Genomic DNA, 21,027 nt, shown 5'->3' with positions numbered 1-21,027 from the left:
AACATAGTTGAACACACGTCTCCTTCAAGACGTTTGTACAAACTTGGCACAAGTGTTGTTACGTTAGTCGTTTTAGGCAATCAGGAGAGAATGATATGGATACGGCGACGCAAACCCGTATTCGTCATCCGCTGATTCCAGCGTGAATGACTGCAGAGTTAGTGTTTATACTACGCTAATATGATGATACATATAATACAATTATAATGCTTTAGTCGGACAGAATCCGATCTTCATTCTGTTCGATTACATTCATATTAATTATCCTCAGATCGGATTCTCGTTCGTTTTCAATTACACCTGTACTGAATTATCCGAAGTCAGAATGCCTTGAGCCTACAGCTTTAGCCAATATAAAAATAACTACCGATATGTTGTACAGCGAATACTTTAGGCTAGGCTAGGCTACTGAATATGCATACGATATATCATCGTGAACACTAGGCTAACCGTAGTTAATTTTATTCAATTTCTCTCCATACTGAATATCGTAAGTCAATATGCATTGAACGGAGAATTAGTTGATATTAACAATTATCGTATCGTATAAGTAGAGGAAAGTAACCTTAAAGACGAAGGAGCATATCTGAAAGACAACCATGGCCTAAAAGCTTCTGATGCAAGGAACTCGAAGCAGGAAAAAGCCTAAAGATGCTCAAGGACACTGAGCCTCTATAAACTACTACTTTTAATAGAAAACCGACCCGAAGAAGCCTGCACTTCTCTTCCTAAACTAAACACTATGTAGCCTATTATCCCTACTCGTCTATATCTGACCTAAGTTTTTATCATCCTGAGAACTTACACATCGAGGGAAGGGGAATCTGCTGCCAACACTGCCTGCTCCGCGCCAGGGGGGACGGCGGATCCTGCCCTGTGGGCTTGCGGATCCCCATAACCCCCAGCACCGGTTAGGGCTGGTTCTGGAACAGGCAGGGGAGCTGGAAAAGAACGATTAGTAATTTCAGTATCCCTATTGCTCGATCTATCCTCACTTAATCTTGACATAAAATCGGTAACAGAGATGTCATACTCGATGTCAGCCTACTCTCAAGTCTCTTAAAGAGCACTGTCTCTAAGTCTTTATCTTGATCTACGTTAGTCTCTTCCTGCCTACACTTACTTCTTAATCCAAGACCTTTCCTATGTTCGAGATACCCTAACATCAGGTCCAAAGACCACTACTGACATTCCAAACATCTGGTCTTTACATTATATTGAACAGGCCTACAATATACGCATAAGGAATGACTATCGTGTCATAGGGTACTCATCCTTTTATTGCATTGTTGGCAAAGACGATACATTGTTGAACTTCCGCTCGTCGTTTTCTGTGATGTTGTGGCCGAGAATGCAGTACTCGTTGTCGTAGCTTGTGTTGTTTCTTCCTTTGCAGAATCAATGTCTGATGACAAGGTATTAAGAGCAATCCAACCGTAATCCAAAGGGATGCGTAATTCGTCACCAAAATCAATCAAATCAAAGGTGCAAATGAAGGCCGGGCAAGACCAAAAAGGAGTTTGCTGTGGATACATCTGTACTCCACCGCAAACGATAAGTGATTGACGTGAGAGGGCAGGTGTGACCGGCCCATGAGGCAGGGCTACCAGCGGTGGGCTGGTAACTAGGTAACGAGGGTGTTTGCCAGGAGATTGGCAACACTGATCGTTTATTTTAACCAAAGATTTGGTAAATTTTTAATAAATGATGGTTCGGGCTGGTAAGTGACCAGGGCTTATTCAGGTGTTCAGGGGGTGTATTGCAATATTGTAGGTAAAACTCGACATCATGGACTTAGGTACTATCAGCTACATTATTAGCATTAACTGTTACTTGGCCATCATTATTCTATGTCATACATTTTTAAATAAATCTCTTAAATTGAATGTTAGGTGTGAAGTACAAGTTAGTATGTGGAATTGCTGTTACCAATAAGATATATAGAAAATATTACTCTTTCAAATGACAGACCCTTGAAGAGTCTGCTGAGGTGTTACAGTGTCATTAAAATTGTAATGTAAACCAAAAGTTACACATCAGGATTAACAGAGTCAAAGCCCTATTTTGAAACTCAAAATGATAAATTTTTAACCAATTTGTATTTTTCATAACTTCCAAACCTGAGGTCTCAACATTAGGATAAATACTCAGCGCAAGCTGGAAACCGGTAAAGTTTAAAATAATTGTGTACGCAAGGGACTATTGGCATCCGTGCTTGGTCACGAGACATGTGGAGCCACCCACATAACCCACTTTAACTCGTGACCCTGTTAGTTAATTTCTTACCGCCTTTAAGAGAGGACGTGCTTTGCCTCCGTCCTTTTAAAGCCAGTTTAGTTTGCCCCCTGTTGTTTTAAATTTTGATAGTAGATACATTTGCTACAAATCAAGGTATAGTAGATATGTTAATACTACATACATCAATGAACTTGGCTTTGCAGAAACTTACCTAATAGTAATGTTATCTTCTTGTATATTGACTGGGCAACATCAGACTTCTCCTTTCTGTAAAATTGTAAATAATTTCATTAACAGCTTGCTTAAACATAATTATAAGTAATAAAGAATTTCTGAGGTTGTATTAAACATACTAGTATAGTGCTGTCTTAGCTTTAGTATAAATGTAACATGAAACATGGCAAGAATTTAACATCTAAATATGAAAATGTTATTGTTATAATACAATTAAGTTTGTTCATACTTACCTGGCAGATATATATATAGCTGTATTCTCCGAAGTCCGACAGAATTTCAAAACTTGCGGCACACGCAGTGGGCGGCCAGGTGGTAGTACCCATTCCCGCCGCTGGGAGGCGGATATCAGGAACCATTCCCATTTTCTATTCATATTTTTTCTGTCGCCGGTCGGTAAACAACTGTTTACAGACCTCCGCCTAGGATTTTTTGGATTGACTTGTTCTAAGTATCTGGATTGACTTTTGGTTATTGATTCTGGATTGTTGGATTGGCATACGCAATAGTGGACTGTTTTTTTATTTTGGATTGGCTTTTCTGTGAACGTGATGTCTGGATCAAGTTCAGTGAGTTTCAGAGTGTGTGTGAAGAGTGATTGCAAGGTGAGGCTACCTAAATCATCGGTAGATCCCCACACAGTATGTGTGCCACTGTCTCCTGAGGGGAGGTGGGTGGGCACTTAATTATATATATCTGCCAGGTAAGTATGAACAAACTTAATTGTATTATAACAATAACATTTTGTTCATGCAACTTACCTGACAGATATATATATAGCTGAATCCCACCTTCGGATGGTGGGAAGAGACAGAATAGGATTTGTAGGAAACTTAAATTAAGTAGATGATGTACACCTTGGTTCCTCACCTGTTAGCAAAGTAGACTCTGTGATTACTGTCACTTAAGCCTGCTTGTGCTTAATCAGAGTTGCCAGCCAGGTGGAGACCTGTAGTGCTGGTGCGCTCTGGATGCTCTGTCAACGGGGACGTGACCTCAACGTGACAAGACCATCGAGCCATACATATGAGGGCAACGAAGCAACTGACCACCACCTGACCAACTATCCAAGACCCCCTGAACACTAACTAAGAGATGGGAGGTCTTCACACAAGACTCACCACAACCAAAAACACGACAACTAAAAACTAACCTAAACCTAACTAAGGGATAGGGAGAGAGCTACCTTCAGCCCCCAAAACTGTGTCTGCAGAAACGTATGGCCCAAGAGAACAACAGTCCTCGTATATCGTTCTCACATCTCTTAAGTAGTGTGAGGCGAATGCTGAATTGCTCCTCCAAAAGGTGGCGTCAAGGATGTCCTTGATCGACATGTTCCTTTGGAAGGCAAGCGAGGTTGCGACAGCTCTGACCTCGTGAGCTTTCACTCGCAAGAGGCTCAAATCGGTCTTCTGGTAAGACGAATGAGCCTCTTTTATCACGTCTCTCAGAAAGAAAGCCAAAGCATTCTTGGATAATGGTAGATCGGGTCTTTTTACCGAACACCACAGATTATCTGAGGGACCTCGTACCTCCTTTGTCTTGCGAACATAAAACTTTAGAGCCCTGACAGGGCACAGGGCTCTCTCAGGTTCTTGGCCCACAAGGCTTGTCATACCCTTAATTTCGAAGCTCCTGGGCCAAGGGTTAGACGGGTTTTCATTTTTCGCTAAGAAAGTGGGACTCAAAGAGCAGACAGCATTGTCACCTTTGAAGCCCACCTGTTTACTAATAAGGCTTGAATTTTGCTAACTCTCTTCGCCGCGCCAGAGCAGTTAGGAAAGAGCCTTCTTCGTCAAGTTCCTAAGAGACGCTGCATGGAGAGGCTCGAAAGGACTCGACATCAAAAGTCTTAGAACTAAATCTAAGTTCCAAGAAGGAGGCCTCGCCTGAGGTATCTTGGTTGTCTTAAACGATCTCAAGAGATCGTGAAGATCTCTGTTGTCAGTAAGGTCTAGGCCTCTATGTCGGAAGACTGCTGACAGCATACTTTTATATCCCTTGATGGTCGGGACTGCCAGCTTCTGCACATTCCTTAGGAATAGCAGGAAATCGGCTATTTGGCTCACAGAGGTAGTGGAAGAGGAAATTCCCTCCTTTCTACACCATACCCTGAAGGAAGCCCACTTCGACTGGTAAACAGCTCTCGATGAAGCCCTCCTTGCGTTGGCGATCGCTTTCGCAGCGGCTTTAGAAAAACCTCTCGCTCTGGCCAACTTTTCGATAGTCTGAACGCAGTCAGACCCAGAGCGGAGAGGTTTCGGTGATATCTTGCGAAGTGGGGCTGTCTGAGTAGATTTTTCCTCCAGGGCAACGTCCTTGGAAAGTCTACGAGGAAGGACATTACCTCCGTGAACCATTCTTTCGCGGGCCACATCGGGGCGACCAGGGTCAACCTCGTCCCCTCCGATGCCGCGAACTTCCTTATGACTTCCCCCATGACCTTGAATAGCAGAAGGCATACAGGTCCAGGTTCGTCCAGTTCCAGAGCAGAGCGTCTATAGCGACTGCTCCCGGATTCAACACAGGGGAGCAATAAAGAGGCAACCTCTTCGTCCTCGACGTCGGGGGGCAAATAGGGTCGACTTAAAGGAACGTCCCCACAGTTTCCATAGTTCCCGACAGACGTCTTGGTGCAGAGTCCATTCCGTCGGCAGGATCTGATCCTGTCGGCTGAGAAGGTCTGCTCTGACGTTCTGGACTCCTGCGATATATCTCGTCAGGATCCTGATTCGCCTTGCATCTGCCCACAGCAGAATCTCCCTCGCTAAGTAAAATAGAGGACGGGAGTGTGTACCTCCTTGATTCTTTAGGTACGCAAGGGCCGTGGTGTTGTCCGAGTTGACCTGGACAACTTTTTCTGCAACCTTTTCCTGGAAGAACTGTAGCGCCAGGAAAACCGCCGCTAGTTCCTTCACATTGATGTGCCAGGACACCTGTTCCCCCCTCCAGGCGCCTGACACTTCTTCCCCTCCCAGTGTTGCTCCCCATCCCGACACGGAGGCGTCGGAAAACAACACTAGGTCGGGGCTCAGAAGCTTTAGGGACAAACCCTCTCGAAACTTCCGAGGATCTAACCACCATCTTAGATGGTTTTTCACCGATTCGGTGATCATAAAGGTCGCATCCAGATCCTCTTTGACTCTCCATTCTTCTGCCAGGAAAAACTGGAGAGGCCTGAGGTGTAGTCTCCCCAGGGAAACAAACTTCTCCAGCGAGGAAATGGTCCCCAGCAGACTCATCCACTCCCTCGCCGACCGAGCAAGTTTCCTTCCCCAGGAAGGCCGAAACTCTCTCTAAGCCTTGCAGCTGTCGTTCCTGGGACGGAAACGCCCGAAAAGCCACTGAATCCATCTGAATCCCCAGATACATGATGGACTGTGTTGGGGTCAGATGCGACTTTTCGAGGTTGACTTTTAACTCGTTCGAAATGGTCGAAAACTGCATTTGTAAGCTAAAACTCTTACAGTATCGTAATATTCAATCATTTTCCTTCATTTTGAAACAAATTGCAAGTCTCTATAACAATATTTCGATTTATGGTGAATTTTTGAAAAAAATATTTGTTTACGTCCGAGTTACGAATTCATGCATCATTTTGTGATAATATTTTCTCTGTGTTGCTTTTATCGTTTTACAATGTGTTATATATCAAAATGATCGCAATTTAGTGCACATTACAACGGAAAAAAAAGTAACTTGTTACCTCTAACCGTTTGGCGCACAGCGCGATTTGAATACAATTATATATGAAATTTCGTTTTTGCGCTATCATATATCGCATTATTTATATATGATAATGATAATTTTTTCATTTCTGATGGTTGCATACTAAACTTCAAGCAATGACAAAAAAAGGAGCCAAAAATGAACTCTTAATCTTGAAATCTAAGCGCGCTGTGATTTTTTGAAAAAAATATTTTTTCCGCTTCCGTGCTCACTCTCAAACCCCTCCGGCATACGGGAGTCATTTTTTTATTTACCGCTTCGGCGTTTAAGGGTTAAGAAGTTGCAAGATTGGATGGAACGTCGGAAGGATCAGGGCAAGTCGACTTTTGCCCTTCCTCCTTCAAGACTCAGTGGGAAAGGTGGCATCTGGTATGAGACCAAAGGAGAAGTAGGAGTTAAGATCCCTTCGTCATCCCAAGGGGACTTTGCTAGTCTGGTCGATGCTCAGAAGAGGTCCCTTTTGTCGACTGCTAAGATTTCATGGACGCCTACGGAGATTGACCATCACATGAAAGGACTGTTAAGGACTCTCGAAGTCTTTAACTTCCTAGACTGGTGCTTGGGAGTCCTAGATCTTCAATCTAGGAGTCCTGACTCGTTAAGTCTGGGGGAGCTGTCCAGTGTGTTATCCTGCATGGACAAGGCTGTCAGGGATGGTTCGGAAGAGTTAGTGTCTCACTTCAGCACTGCTTTTCTTAAGAAGAGAGCGCTGTTCTGCAACTTTACGGCTAGATCAGTTTCTACAACCCAGAAAGCGGAGCTTCTCTTTGCGCCTCTTTCGAACCATCTCTTCCCCCAGACTATGGTGAAGGACCTGGCAGTTAGCTTACAGGAGAAGGCTACCCAGGACCTCTTGGCCCAGTCTTCAAGACGTCCCGCAGTCCCTACTACGTTTTTTGACCCTTTCGGTTGAGTCAAAGTTGACCAATCGTAGTTTTTTTCCTATTTATCGTACTTGATATGCAAATATTTCAAAAATGAGAAATGCTACAACCTTCCAATATTTTTTGTTATATTGTGCATGTTTTTGCGCACATTTCCATATATAAACCTTTAAAAAAAGCGTAATATGAAAAGGCTCAAATATTAGGAGAATGTGACCTACGCGTTTCGGAGATTTTCGGCCGAGAATCGGCACGCGGAGGGGAAAAAAATATTTTTTTCAAAAATTCACCATAAATCGAGATATTGTTCTAGAGACTTGCAATATGTTTTAAAATGAAGATAAATGATTGAATATTACTAGACTGTAAGATTTTTATGTTACAAATGCGTTTTTTGACCTTTTCGGTTGAGTCAAAGTTGACCGATCGTAGTTTTTTTCGTACTTATCGTACTTTATATGCAAATATTTCAAAAATGAGAAATGCTACAACCTTCCAATATTTTTTTTTTATATGTGCATGTTTTTGCGCACATTTCCATATATAAACCTTTAAAAAAAGCGTAATATGAAAAGGCTCAAATATTAGGAGAATGTGACCTACGCGTTTCGGAGATTTTCGGCCGAGAATCGTCGCACGGAGGGGAAAAGCATATTTTTTTCAAAAATTCACCATAAATCGAGATATTGTTCTAGAGACTTGCAATATGTTTTAAAATGAAGATAAATGATTGAATATTACTAGACTGTAAGATTTTTATGTTACAAATGCGTTTTTTGACCTTTTCGGTTGAGTCAAAGTTGACCGATCGTAGTTTTTTTCGTACTTATCGTACTTTATATGCAAATATTTCAAAAATGAGAAATGCTACAACCTTCCAATATTTTTTGTTATATTGTGCATGTTTTTTGCACACATTTTCCATATATAAACCTTTAAAAAAAAAAAAAGCGTAATATGAAAAGGCTCAAATATTAGGAGAATGTGACCTACGCGTTTCAGAGATTTTCGGCCGAGAATCGGCACGCGGAGGGAAAAATTTTTTTTTTTCAAAAATTCACCATAAATCCAGATATTGTTCTAGAGACTTGCAATATGTTTTAAAATGAAGATAAACGATTGAATATTACTAGACTGTAAGATTTTTATGTTACAAATGCGTTTTTTGAACCTTTTCGGTTGAGTCAAAGTTGACCGATCGTAGTTTTTTTTTCGTACTTATCGTACTTTATATGCAAATATTTCAAAAATGAGAAATGCTACAACCTTCCAATATTTTTTGTTATATTGTGCATGTTTTTGCGCACATTTCAATATATAAACCTTTAAAAAAGCGTAATATGAAAAGGCTCAAATATTAGGAATAATGTGACCTACACGTTCGGAGATTTTCGGTCCGAAAATTCGCGCGCGGGAAGGAAAAAGGGAAAAAAATATTTTTTTTCAAAAAATTCACCATAAATAGAGATATTGCTCTAGAGACTTGCAATTTGTTTTAAAATTAAGATAAATGATTGAATATTACTAGACTGTAAGATTTTTATGTTATAAATGCGTTTTTTTGAACTTTTCGGTTGAGTCAAAGTTGACCGATCGTAGTTTTTTTCGTACTTATCGTACTTTATATGCAAATATTTCAAAAATGAGAAATGCTACAACCTTCCAATATTTTTTGTTATATTGTGCATGTTTTTGCGCACATTTCCATATATAAACCTTTAAAATAAGCGTAATATGAAAAGGCACAAATATTAGGAGAATGTGACCTACGCATTTCGGAGATTCGCGCCGAGAATCGCGACGCGGAGGGAATAAAAATATTTTTTTCAAATATTCACCATAAATTGAGATATTGTTCTAGAGACTTGCAATTTGTTTTAAAGTGAAACTGGTTAAATGATTGAATATTACTAGACTGTAAGTAATTTGCTTACCCCCAAAAAAAAAATATTTATAATATATAGATTACCCCCCTAAAAAAAAATATTATATATATATATATATATATATATATATTTATATATAGATATATATTATATATTTATATTATATGTATATATATATATATATATATATATATATATATATATATATATATATATATATATATATATATATATATATATAATTTTTTTTTTATACGTAAAATATATATATTACATTCTTCGATTCTGGTACCAATACATAAATAAAAGGAATGCAGGTGACACTTCTCTTTTCGCATACAATGAAATGTCTTATTATTATTTTATCATGCACACATTCAGATATATAAAAAATTGTAATAATTATAAAACTAAATATAAAATAAATGCAGAATACTCACTCGTAATCCTGACTCTTCGTTCTATTCTTGTTTTCTCCCTCCTCCATTGAAGCGTTGCATTTTTTTCCACTCGACATGACAAGGTACAGGTGGAGGAGGGAGACGTGCGCCCTTACTGCTGATGGACCCGGCGGCCCCCGTGCGCCCTCCGCTGTCGGTTTAGGGGGCGCGCTCCAATACATGACCTTAGTGTGGTACTTTCGGTCACACTCCCCTATCCTGCAAAGAGCAACTTTGCAGAGACGACAGAAGAACCGGGTGTCTCTCCTTCTGCCATTCATATGGCACACCCGGCACCGTTTCTGCCTTCGCCCTTGTAAGGCCTCCAGTATGTGTTCCCCTGGCTGCAGCCGACACGCAGGGTGATGACGGGGCCGGCAGCAAGAGGGGCGTCGTCAGCAGGGGCGGCGGCAGGTCGAGCGAAGTTGGCCCTCCTATCTGCCCTTTCCTCTAGGGGCAAGATCTGCAGCTCGGGGCAGGGGGTTCAGTTATGGAAGGCCACTCATCGGGATCGAAGTTGATGAGGGCATTCCCGGCTACCTCTAGGAACTGTATGTGGGTCAACCTCGGAAGATTGTCACCGCGGTACCCACAGTACAGTATGTAGGCATTTTGGAGGGCCAACTGAAGGATGTATTTGAGGAGCTTCTGTGTCCACCTTCTGGTTCTCCTGGCGAAGGGATAGTACTGGATGAGCTGATCAAAGAGATCAACTCCTCCCATGTGCCTGTTGTAGTGCCCAATGATGGTAGGCCGCTCGGTACGAAACTCCTCAAACACAACTCGGCCCTGTCGACGTGTCTTCTTCCGCTGTACGATCTCTTCTTGGATGGGTTCATGACTCGTCGTAATCATGGGGACGAGTCGGACACCCTTCCAACAGATGACGAAGACAGCGCCCTTCTGCCGCCACTCTGTCTCTCCTCTTGCCAGGTGTTGCGGATGACTAGCGAACCTCGAGGACATTCGGGGCCCCACGCACTAACCGAAGGGTACCACTGACGTGAACACCTGCTTCATACAGTTCCTGGGCCAGGGATACCGAGTTATAATAATTATCCATAAACAGGTGATATCCCTGTTTACGGAAACGTCCCACAAGGTTGAATACAGTGTCACGCAGCGTGGAGAAGACCCCGGTATACACTGAAAAGTCCACAACGTATCCAGTGTTGGCCTCGGTAATGAGAAAGAATTTCACACCATATTTCTTTGGCTTCTTGGGGTTATACATTTATACTAAGACGTCCTTTGTAAGGCATCATCCCCTCATCCAAAGACAGGTTCTTTCCAGGAATCACGAGATTACTACACCGCTCACGGATATAATCCAACACTGTACGCACTAAAATGAGGCGATCACTGTTATTCCGGGGTATGGCCCTTCGGTTGAAGGCGTTGAAGTACCTGTCCAACGCCAGGAAATTATCACGGGACATAACGCCAGGCACATTCGGCATACATAAAAAATAATTTCTCCTCCAATATTGCCTGACGTCGACAGCAGGTGTCATACCAAAATAAATGTGGAGCCCCAAAAAATGCGCCATGTCAATGAGGTTGCAACCCCGCCAGTAATACGACAAGGTCGTCCTCAGCTCATACCGGCAGTACCGAGCGCAGTCCACCGTCTCGTGTACCAGGTATTCCAGCAATTCCCGCGTCAGGAAAAGCTGGATGAACCCCAAAACAGTCAGGGGTACTGGTATGGTCATCCCAGGGGTTGCCGTGAAGGGGTGCATGTTAGGAGGGGTGGGGTCCTCCGTCCACCCCTCGTCACTCTCCGACGACCAACCTTCACCTTGGCTGGCGCGACGAGCCGACCTTCTACGTTGCCCGTGCGCGCGCAACGGGGTTGCGGGCACGGAATTATTTGCACACGTGAAAGGTACCCACCCCCGTTGGGCCCTCACTTTCTGTATCGTCCTCTGCGATAAAACTTGAGCCCGTATCCCCACCCTCCCCCTCCTCCTCAGATTCCCCCTCGTAAGCACTGAACCCACTGAATTCGAGCTCACTTTCGGGATGTGAGCCTCGAATGGACATTGGGGGCATATATTCATCCTCACTTTCATCGGGACTGATGTCCTCATCACTCGATGACCATCCGCCATCAAAATGAGGACTTGTGACATGTTCCCGATCAAGCTCCGAAAGATACTCGTCTATGTCCCTTGGTTGGAGGCCTCCCAAATGCCTACGAATGCCCCTAAGGACGCCCACATGCTTCCTAGGGGTAACCAAAGGCATACGATGTGTTCCTGAAACACTTTCAGCCACACGTGGCCGCACAGAACGGCCTTAAGGTGCGGGGTCATGCTGGGTGCTTGGCCCCTCGCCAGCATCCAGGTCCAAAACTCGCCTTACACGATCCCTTCCGACGGGTAAAACGCGCCTTTCACGGTTCACACGTCGTTGAGACATATCTATGAATGTCCTGTAGCAATACAAATGTTCAAAGTCTCGCACAAGTCCAGAAAAACACGCTTTTCACGAAAGATCGCTCTCGGATGGTGCGCTACTGATGCTGGCTGGAGCGAGAAGAAGGGATATCGTGCATGCGCACCTGGGTCACGCTTCAAAACAAAACAAGGCCTTGATCCGTGAACTCCCAGCATCCCCCAAGGCGCGTGATTCAAAAGTTTTGGGCTGGTAGGCCTATAAGTATTTTTCCGCGAATTTAAAAAAAAACTTTCGTATGTCGACGTAAAATACGTCCAGTCGGCACCCGACAGACAATTTATCTCGACGTAAAATACGTCCAGTCGGCGTTTAAGGGTTAAAAGCCCTCTTGGTGGACAACAAAGTTTTCATTTCCACGAACTCCGGGACCTTGCAAGACTTTGATGACGAAAACTGAGAGGGTGGAGACCTGGGAGCTGCAGGCTGGAACTTGTCTCCAAAAGACGAGTGTAGCAGTCGTACCAGCACTTTATAGTCCGAAACAGACGAAACCGAAGGCTGCTCCTCCTCAACTGAGTCCGCAGGACTACTAAGCTCTCCTTCCTCCCTAAGAGGCAAAGGAGACTGCTCCTCTGGAGAGGGCGTGCACCCAACGGGTCTAGCCTTCAACAAAGACCTTCGAGGTTTGGGAGTAGCAGCTTCTTCAATGCGACCGACCTTCTGTCGATCCTTAGCGCTTGAAGAACGAAGAGCGTCTTGACAGCGCTGAGCGTCAAGATAGGCTACTCTAACTCGCTCTAGAGAAGCGTCCTTACGCTTCCCGCTAAAGCGTCCAGCTTTCGCTTTCCAAGCGTCCTTCTGGGCGCTCTCGAAAGCCTTCTCGTAAGGCAAAGCGTCTATCAAAACGTCCCGACGAGCGTCCTCAAAAGCGTCCTGCCGAGTGTCCTCAAAGGCGTCCTGAGCAGGACGTCGAGAGGGAAGAAAAGCGTCCTGTCCACGAGACTTCCTACAAGTAGAACGAGATCGAGGAAGCTCCGACGGAGAAGCAAGCGGAGACAGAGACGAACGAGGGGAGGAGAAGGGGGACTGCTTCGTCCTCTTGACAGGCAGCCTTCCTACGCTTAGGCTCGACTGCTGCTGGGCGAATCTTCTGAGCCATTAAAGCTGACAATTCGTCTTGAAGAGACACAAGAATATTCTTCGTTGGTGAAGAAACTAGAGGAGGTGAAGGGCTGAACCTGCGAGAAGACGAGGGGCGAGGGGACGCCTCCTTCCTTCTCACAGGTACAGCTACCTGCCTCTCCGAAGCGCGAAAGAAGCGCTTCTCAGCGTCATCCTCAGATGACGTCCTACCTCTCTTCTGCGGAGGAAACGCGTCATACGACGCAGGTGAAGACCGCAACGATAACGGTGAGAGAGGATGTGAAGCGTCCTCACTCGGAAAAGTCCTTTTCAAAGGATGCGAGTCTCTCCGAGCGCCCCACCCCTTGCGCGGGGAGGGCGCCTCGGAGGACGAAAAACAGTCCTTAAGGATGCGAGCCTGGGCACGCTCCTTGGCAGCCTGGGAACTAACAACAGGTCCTGCCGAAGGGACGCCAGATCGGTGGGGAGCCCCCGTAACCCTCTTGCGGCTTTCGACATATCCACTCCCTGAGTCCTGGGAGTCTGATAGAGGTCTAGGCCTAGAGGCATTATGGGGCCGATCTGACGCCCCCTCCACAACACTAGGGGCACGATCACACACTTTAATTGAGCCGGTTTCCAAGGCCAACACTTTAGATTCTAGAGTGCGTAACGACTCTAGAATCAGAGAAAGGGCATTACATTCTCCAGACACAGAATCAGGGCCCGCAGGCAACAACACAGGATTAGGTGAAACAAATTCTACTGGTGTTAATACAGGTGAAATGTTACTTCCCTTACCTTTCGAAGAACCGCTCTTGGAGGAAGCCCTCCTGATCCTATCGCGTTCCAATTTACGCCGATAAGAATCATACACTTTCCATCCATCATCGGTCAAACCTTCGCATTCATTGCACCGATCATCCAATAAACATACATGCCCCCTACACCCCATACATACTGTGTGGGGATCTACCGATGATTTAGGTAGCCTCACCTTGCAATCACTCTTCACACACACTCTGAAACTCACTGAACTTGATCCAGACATCACGTTCACAGAAAAGCCAATCCAAAATAAAAAAACAGTCCACTATCGCGTATGCCAATCCAACAATCCAGAATCAATAACCAAAAGTCAATCCAGATACTTAGAACGAGTCAATCCAAAAAATCCCTAGCGGAGGTCTGTAAACAGTTGTTTACCGACCGGCGACAGAAAAAATATGAATAGAAAATGGGAATGGTTCCTGATATCCGCCTCCCAGCGGCGGGAATTGGGTACCCCTACCACCTGGCCGCCCCGCCACTGCGTGCCACGAGTTTTGAAATTCTGTCGGACTTCGGAGAATACAGCTATATATATATCTGTCAGGTAAGTTGCATGAACAAAATAAATTTTCACTGAAATTTCTTGAACACAGGCATTTCTGAAATACCTAACATCTAATACAAATAACATAAGGATTTCATGATTTGTTTCCATATTTATGTCGATGCAAGCGCATGCATAATCTGTATTCTCATTATAAATAAAGGTCTACTAAGCAGATATGCCTCTGACAGATGCTCCAACTACAGGGTGACTGAGGCAACCATATTTTACACATAGTACTGTACAGTATTAAAAAAAAAAAAATCTATTAAAAAACACTTACTTTGCCTTCAAGAATTCCCTTATTTGGTAGTTTGAGGCTTTTATAGCAAAATCTCGTTAGGGGGGGCATTAAAATTAAGCATTCAATTATAAAAAAGGCTAAATTTACTACAGCATCAAATAAAACGTGATAATATAGCATGCTAACAAGACTGACTAAAATTAAATCACACCCTATTTTAACTCTTGGAATTAAATTTTTGACCTTATTAAAAGCAAAAATTACAGAAATACTGTAACAGCATTTTTATTAGGCATTAAACATTTTGGCTACTTGCTGGATGGTTGCATGAGCCCTTGGAATGGAAAAGATAAACGGATTTATATTAAGTCAGCTTAATGATAATAGTTTGCTCCTTTCCTTACCTCAATGATAATACTGTCATGTCAATAACAGCAGGTAAGATAACAGACGTCAGGCGAGAAATTTCCCGTACTGAAAGATCCTGAAAGAAATTAATCCTTAACTGACTCAGCATGCAAATACTCAGCCCACAACACCAAAGAAAAGATGAATCTGTGCATATAGGATGAATATATTCTATGTAGAGGAGCTTACTGCAAAGGAAATCACTAAAATAGATCATTACTACTCTAATACGTTGCTGTAAGTAATGCAGAACATTATAAATATTAAAATTTCTAACTTGAGAACTATATTGCAACGCAAGATATAAAATTCATCAAATGATAAATGAACGAGCACAACTGTAAATATACTGTACTTTAAAGAACAATGTATTATTGAGGGAATTTGCTTACCGACTCCTCCAGAGAATGATTAATGTATGTTATAAGACTGCTGTATGCTTCCAGTAAATGTGCAGCTTCTTTCTTGGGTAACTTCCTTTCACCTTTTATTGATTGATGAATGTGGCTGTAGGAAAAAATAAAAGCACTTTACAAAGAACAGTTAATACTGTACAGTAATATTAGGTCAAGACTTAACTTTGCTCAAGCAGAATATCTGAAGCAATTAGGCTGGATTTCATTACCAATATACAGCTGAATACAAAAGAATACAGGATTTCAAGTGAAAAGTGCATTGAAAGAGTTGAACTTTAATACATATATGGGCAACAATACAGATGCAAACTCAAGACAAAAACTATGAGATTGAGGAAGAACAATTCAAATTTTGAATGTGAATGAGGGATGATGGTGAAAGCTGTACATTAGATGATGGATGACAAACCAAAGTGGACTCAGATACAGAAAAGGAAGAAAGCAGTAACTTCATCTCCAGTGATGCATGTACAGCATTTACAATGTCCACTGAAATGAATTAAAACACGTCTTCAGGGTTAACCCTCTTACGCCGACTGGACGTATTTTACGTCGACATTTTTTGTCTCTCGGGTGCCGACTGGACGTATTTTACGTCGACTTACAAAAGTTTTTTTTTTAAATTCGCGGAAAAATACTTATAGGCCTACCAGCCTAAAACTTTTGAATCACGCGCCTTGGGGGATGCTGGGAGTTCACAGATCAAGGTGTTGTTTTGTTTACAATCGTTACGCAGGCGCGCAAGCACGAATTTCTTTCTTGCCGCACTAAAAAGTATCTGTGACACATCTCGGAAATTATTTCGTCACTTTGACATAATTTTTGTACCATTGTAAATTAGCCGTTACATGAAGTATTATATATGAAAATGTGCGCATTTTCATGTAGAATACAACAATAAAATACTCATGATTGTAGCTTTTATCAGTTTTGAAATATTTTCATATAAATATCGATACTTGCCAAAATTTCAACCTTCGGTCAACTTTAACTCTACCGAAATGGTCGAAAATGAAATTTTCATTATTAAAATGAAGTTTTATGTATACTTACCGAACAATTATAGGGCCGTGATTTCCACGAGCGGCAGGATACTAAATTCAAATTTAGCGCGTCGGCGTCGCCAACACTGGTGGTGATGACGTCATCTCCCTCCACTCGCGGGAGAACCAGGTACAACTGCCCAGGTGAATCCAATTCTTTCTGCCCGTCCGTCCACTAAGGGGAGGAGGGTGGGTATAATCATAATTGTTCGGTAAGTATACAATAAAACTTCATTTAATAATGAAAATTTCATTTTTATTGTAGTGTCTTACCGAACAATTATAGAGCTGATTACACATTTATGGGAAGGTGGGATTCAGTGGACCACTAGTATTTTTAAATGGTTACATTTATTGCAATACCAGTAAACACTCAAGGTGTCTGTTGTACTTACCGAAACCTTGTAAGAGAGCTACAGCAGACTGTTACTGCCTCTGGTCGGTGCTCTTCTTACTATTGTAGAGGAATTGGAATTTGACCAAAGTTAGCCTCTACAGGAGTGGAATCCTTCCGTAGTTCAAGCGAGTCAAGGCTGACTGACGGAGGATAGTAACAACAAAGATTGCCCTTGCCCTGGGCTAAGACCAGAAATTCAATCATACAAAACATTTGTCACCAACACCAGATTTAAAAACATATACCCAACCATTGTAAAATCTGACCTAACAGACTGGTGAGTATCCCAGGTACTCAGTACCCCCAGCTTCCCTTGAACTCGACAACCTATTCAAGGTGAAAAGTTAGCATAGAGGTGACGACCCCTGTGCCGTTTCTCCCAACACCATGCCAGAAACCGCCACCGGACCTAACGTTTTACAATTCTCGAAAACCGTTTCTATCTCTTTGAGATAATGACTCGCAAAAACCGAATTCGATCTCCAGAACGTCGCTCTGAAGAATCGAAGCTAAAGATAAATTCTTTCTGAATGCTAAAGAAGTCGCCACTGCTCTAACCTCGTGAGCTTTAAACTCTCAGAACGGAAAGATTGTCGTTCTCGGACTGCGAGTGAGCTTCCCTGATAAGCTCTCTAATAAAGAACGATATAGCATTCTTAGAAAGAGGACGAGAGGGATTTTGAACCGAGGTCCAGAGCTTAGAAGATTGTCCTCTAATACCCTTAGTGGCAAACAGATACTGCTTAATAGCCCTGACTGGACATAAGAGCCTTTCCTCCTCCTCATGTCCAACCAAATCAGATAAGTTCCTTACCACAAAACTCCTCGGCCAAGGATTAGAAGGATTCTCATTTTTGGCTAGAAAGGTCAAAGATACCGAAAATGCAGCATTGCCTTGAGAGAAACCGACTCTTTTGTCTATAGCGTGCAATTCGCTGACACGCTTAGCAGAAGCTAGTGCAATAAGAAAGAGTGCCTTCTTAGTCAAGTTCCTGAGTGAAGCCGACTTCAAAGGCTCAAACGGTGGCCCCATGAGGAACTTAAGCACCACATCTAAGTTCCAAGCCACTGTATCTTGCGGGAGCTTAGTGGTTTCGAAAGACCTAATGAGGTCCGACAGATCTGAATTGGAGGAAATATCCAAACCTCGATGTCGAAAAACCGAAGAGAGCATGGCTCTATATCCTCTGATCGTCGAAGGAGCCAGTTTCTTAGAGTTCCTAAGAAATAGAAGAAAATCTGCTATTTCTGTTAAAGAGGTCGCAGAAGTGAGAGACTTTAGCACTTCTACACCACTCTCTGAAGATTCTCCACTTCCCTTGATAGAGTTTGTTAGAAGACTCTCTCCTACAACGAGCGATAGCTTCTGCAGCTCTTCTTGAAAATCCTTTCGCTCTGACAAGATTCCGGACAGTCTGAACCCTGTCAGAGCTAGAGCGGACAAGTTTTGGTGGAACCTCTTGAAGTGAGGTTGTTTGAGAAGCCACTTCTCTGGAGGAAGAAGTCTGGGGAAGTCTACTAACAACTGGAGAAGGTCCGGGAACCACTCTTTCCTGGGCCAAAAGGGAGCGATTAACGTTAGCGTTACATTGCTGTGCGACATGAACTTGTTCAGCACCTCTCTTATTAGACCGAACGGAGGGAATGCATAAGCTTCCAGACCCGACCAATCCAACAGCATTGCGTCCACCGACCAAGCTAGAGGATCTGGGACTGGCGAACAAAAGAGAGGAAGACGGTTGTCCTTGATGTCGCGAACAGGTCTATTGACGGTCGTCCCCAAAGGCGCCAAAGTTTCTGACAAATCTTGTTGTCCAAAGTCCACTCCAGAGGTAACACTTGCTGTTGACGACTTAACTCGTCCGCCAGGACGTTCATCTTTCCCGGAACAAATCTCGGGACTAGCTGAACCTTCGCTTCGTTGACCACAGGAGGAGATCCTTGGCTACTTCGTACAGAGAGAAAGACTGAGTCCCCCCCTGTTTCCGCACGTACGAGAGAGCCGTGGAGTTGTCGGAATGCACTGCCACTACTCGACCTTCTACTAAGCTCCGAAAACTGTCTGAGCCCCAAGAAAATTGCTAACAGTTCCTTTACATTTATGTGGAACTACTTCTCCTTCTCCGACCAAGCTCCTGAAGTCCGTTGATTTCCCAGTAGGGCTCCCCAACCTGTGTTCGATGCGTCGGAAAAGAACTGTAGGTTCGGGAGGATGGGTCGTAAATCTAACCCTTCTTCCAACCTTGCTCGAGAGAGCCACCACCTTAGGTCCTCTTTTATTTGATCTGTGACAGGAAAGGTAATCGAGTCTGGTTGTGTCTTCCTGCACCAAGAGGCTCTCAGGAAAAACTGCAGAGGTCTCATGTGCAGTCTTCCCAACGTCACAAATTTCTCCACTGACGTCAATTTGCCCAGGAGCCTCATCCACTGATTGGCAGAACTTACCTTTTTGTCCAAGAACTCTGAACTGTCTCCAGACAGCCTTGAACCCCTCTGGGACAGAAAAAGCCCGAAAAACTTGAGCATTCAGAATCATCCCCAAATAAAGGATGCTCTGAGATGGAACCAACTGGGACTTCTGTTTGTTGACCAGAATTCCTAACTTTCTGGCAAGATCCAGAGTTGTTCCAAGGTCCTTCATGCACCGACTCTCTGATTCCGACCGGAGAAGCCAATCGTCCAGATAGAGGGAGATTCTTACTCCTAATATGTGCAGCCAGCTTCCTATCGGGGATAGAACCCTGGTGAAAACTTGAGGAGCGGTCGCTAGTCCGAAGCAAAGCGCCCGAAACTGAAACACCTTGCCTTCGAACATGAACCTCAGGTACTTCCGAGATTCCGCGATGTATCGGAATGTGAAAATAAGCGTCTTGCATGTCCAGAGAGACCATCCAATCCCCCTGTCTGATGGACTCCAGAACCGACCGAGTGGTCTCCATATGAAATTTTGTTTTCTGGACATGCAAGTTCAGGGCGCTCACATCCAAAACTGGCCTCCAGCCCCCTGATGACTTGGGAACTACAAAAAGGCGATTGTAAAAGCCTGGAGGAAAATCCCCTTCTATCTGTTCTATCGCTTCTTTGAGAACAAGCGCTTCCACTTCTGCGGCTAGCGCCAGAAATTTGTCTGAGCCCGGAGAGTATGCCTGGAATGGAATTGGCCACAGGTGAGAGCGAGGGAGGTGAAACGAGAGGAATACGATAGCCGAACTTGAGTACTTGCACTACCCAGGCTTCTGCTCCTCTGTTTTCCCATTCCTCCCAAAACAGCGCCAGCCTGGCTCCCACTGGTGCATGAAGAACCGAGCTTTCATTTGGAAGGTTTGTTAACCTTGGCCGAGGCCTTAGAACTGAGGTCGCAAATTCGACTTCGGCCGAAAGAAGCGCTTGGGTTTTCCTCCCTCGAAAAGGCGCTTGGGTCAGAGGAGAAAACCGAAGGAACAGTCTCCACAGGAGCTTTAGGTCTCTTAGTAGACTGTGCCAGTAAATCCGAAGTAGATTTCTTATCTAGCGCAGACGAAATTGACAACACTACATCGTCTGGAAAGAGGTTATCTTTCACAAAAGGAGCAAACAAGAGAGCAGACTTCTGTTGGGACGTAACCCTTTTAGAAGCAAAGGAGCACCAAAGTTGCCTTTTCTTAAGGGTACCAAAGGCGATGAGCGAAGCTAACTCATCACATCCATCCTAATGGATTTTGTCCGCACAGGACAGAACACCAATCCAATCCTCCGCTAACTCCTGAGAAAGAGAAGGACAGTCTTCGATCTTGGCCGCTAAAGCGCCAATAGTCCAATCAAGGAAGCTAAAGACTTCCAAAAGTTTAAATTGATTCTTTACAACGTGGTCCAACTCAGGCGCTGTAAAGAAAACTTTCGCTGCGGCGAAAGCAGATCTTCTAGAGGAGTCGATTAAACTGGAGAAGTCTCCCTGGGAGGAGGCAGAAACTCCCAGAGAAGGAGCTTCCCCAGTTACATAAAACCTATACCTCTTACGAAGCAACTTAGAGGGAGGGTAAGCAAAAAGAGCCTTCCCTAAGTCTCTTTTCATAGACATCCATTTCTCCGTCTCTTTCAACGAATGTCTAACCGCTTTAGATAGAACAAGTTTTGGGAGGAGAGGGTCTGAAGTTTTCCTCCTCATCAAAAAAGTCGAAGTTGGGGAGCGCGCCGCCGCTTTCTCAAAATAATCTGGATAAGATACCAGA

The 21,027-nt window shown here is 43.8% G+C and overlaps 1 protein-coding gene across 2 annotated transcripts in view; it reads right to left on the bottom strand.

Annotated features, from left to right (window-relative positions):
* LOC135225648 (uncharacterized) overlaps nt 1-21,027 on the bottom strand; it is a 112,854-nt gene that overhangs the window by 16,751 nt on the left and 75,076 nt on the right. For both annotated transcript variants that reach the window (XM_064264976.1, XM_064264974.1), the window contains exons 4-6: nt 15,356-15,470; nt 14,960-15,039; nt 2,450-2,505 (exon numbers count right to left, since the gene is read on the bottom strand). In XM_064264976.1, coding sequence (XP_064121046.1) covers nt 2,450-2,505; nt 14,960-15,039; nt 15,356-15,470 — 251 coding nt within the window. The remainder of the gene's footprint in view (nt 1-2,449; nt 2,506-14,959; nt 15,040-15,355; nt 15,471-21,027) is intronic.

This window comes from Macrobrachium nipponense, chromosome 13 (assembly GCF_015104395.2).
Source record: "Macrobrachium nipponense isolate FS-2020 chromosome 13, ASM1510439v2, whole genome shotgun sequence".
NCBI classification, from domain to species: domain Eukaryota; kingdom Metazoa; phylum Arthropoda; class Malacostraca; order Decapoda; family Palaemonidae; genus Macrobrachium; species Macrobrachium nipponense.
The sequence above is the reverse complement of the archived record's forward strand: the minus strand, read 5'-3'. Positions and strand labels throughout refer to the sequence as shown.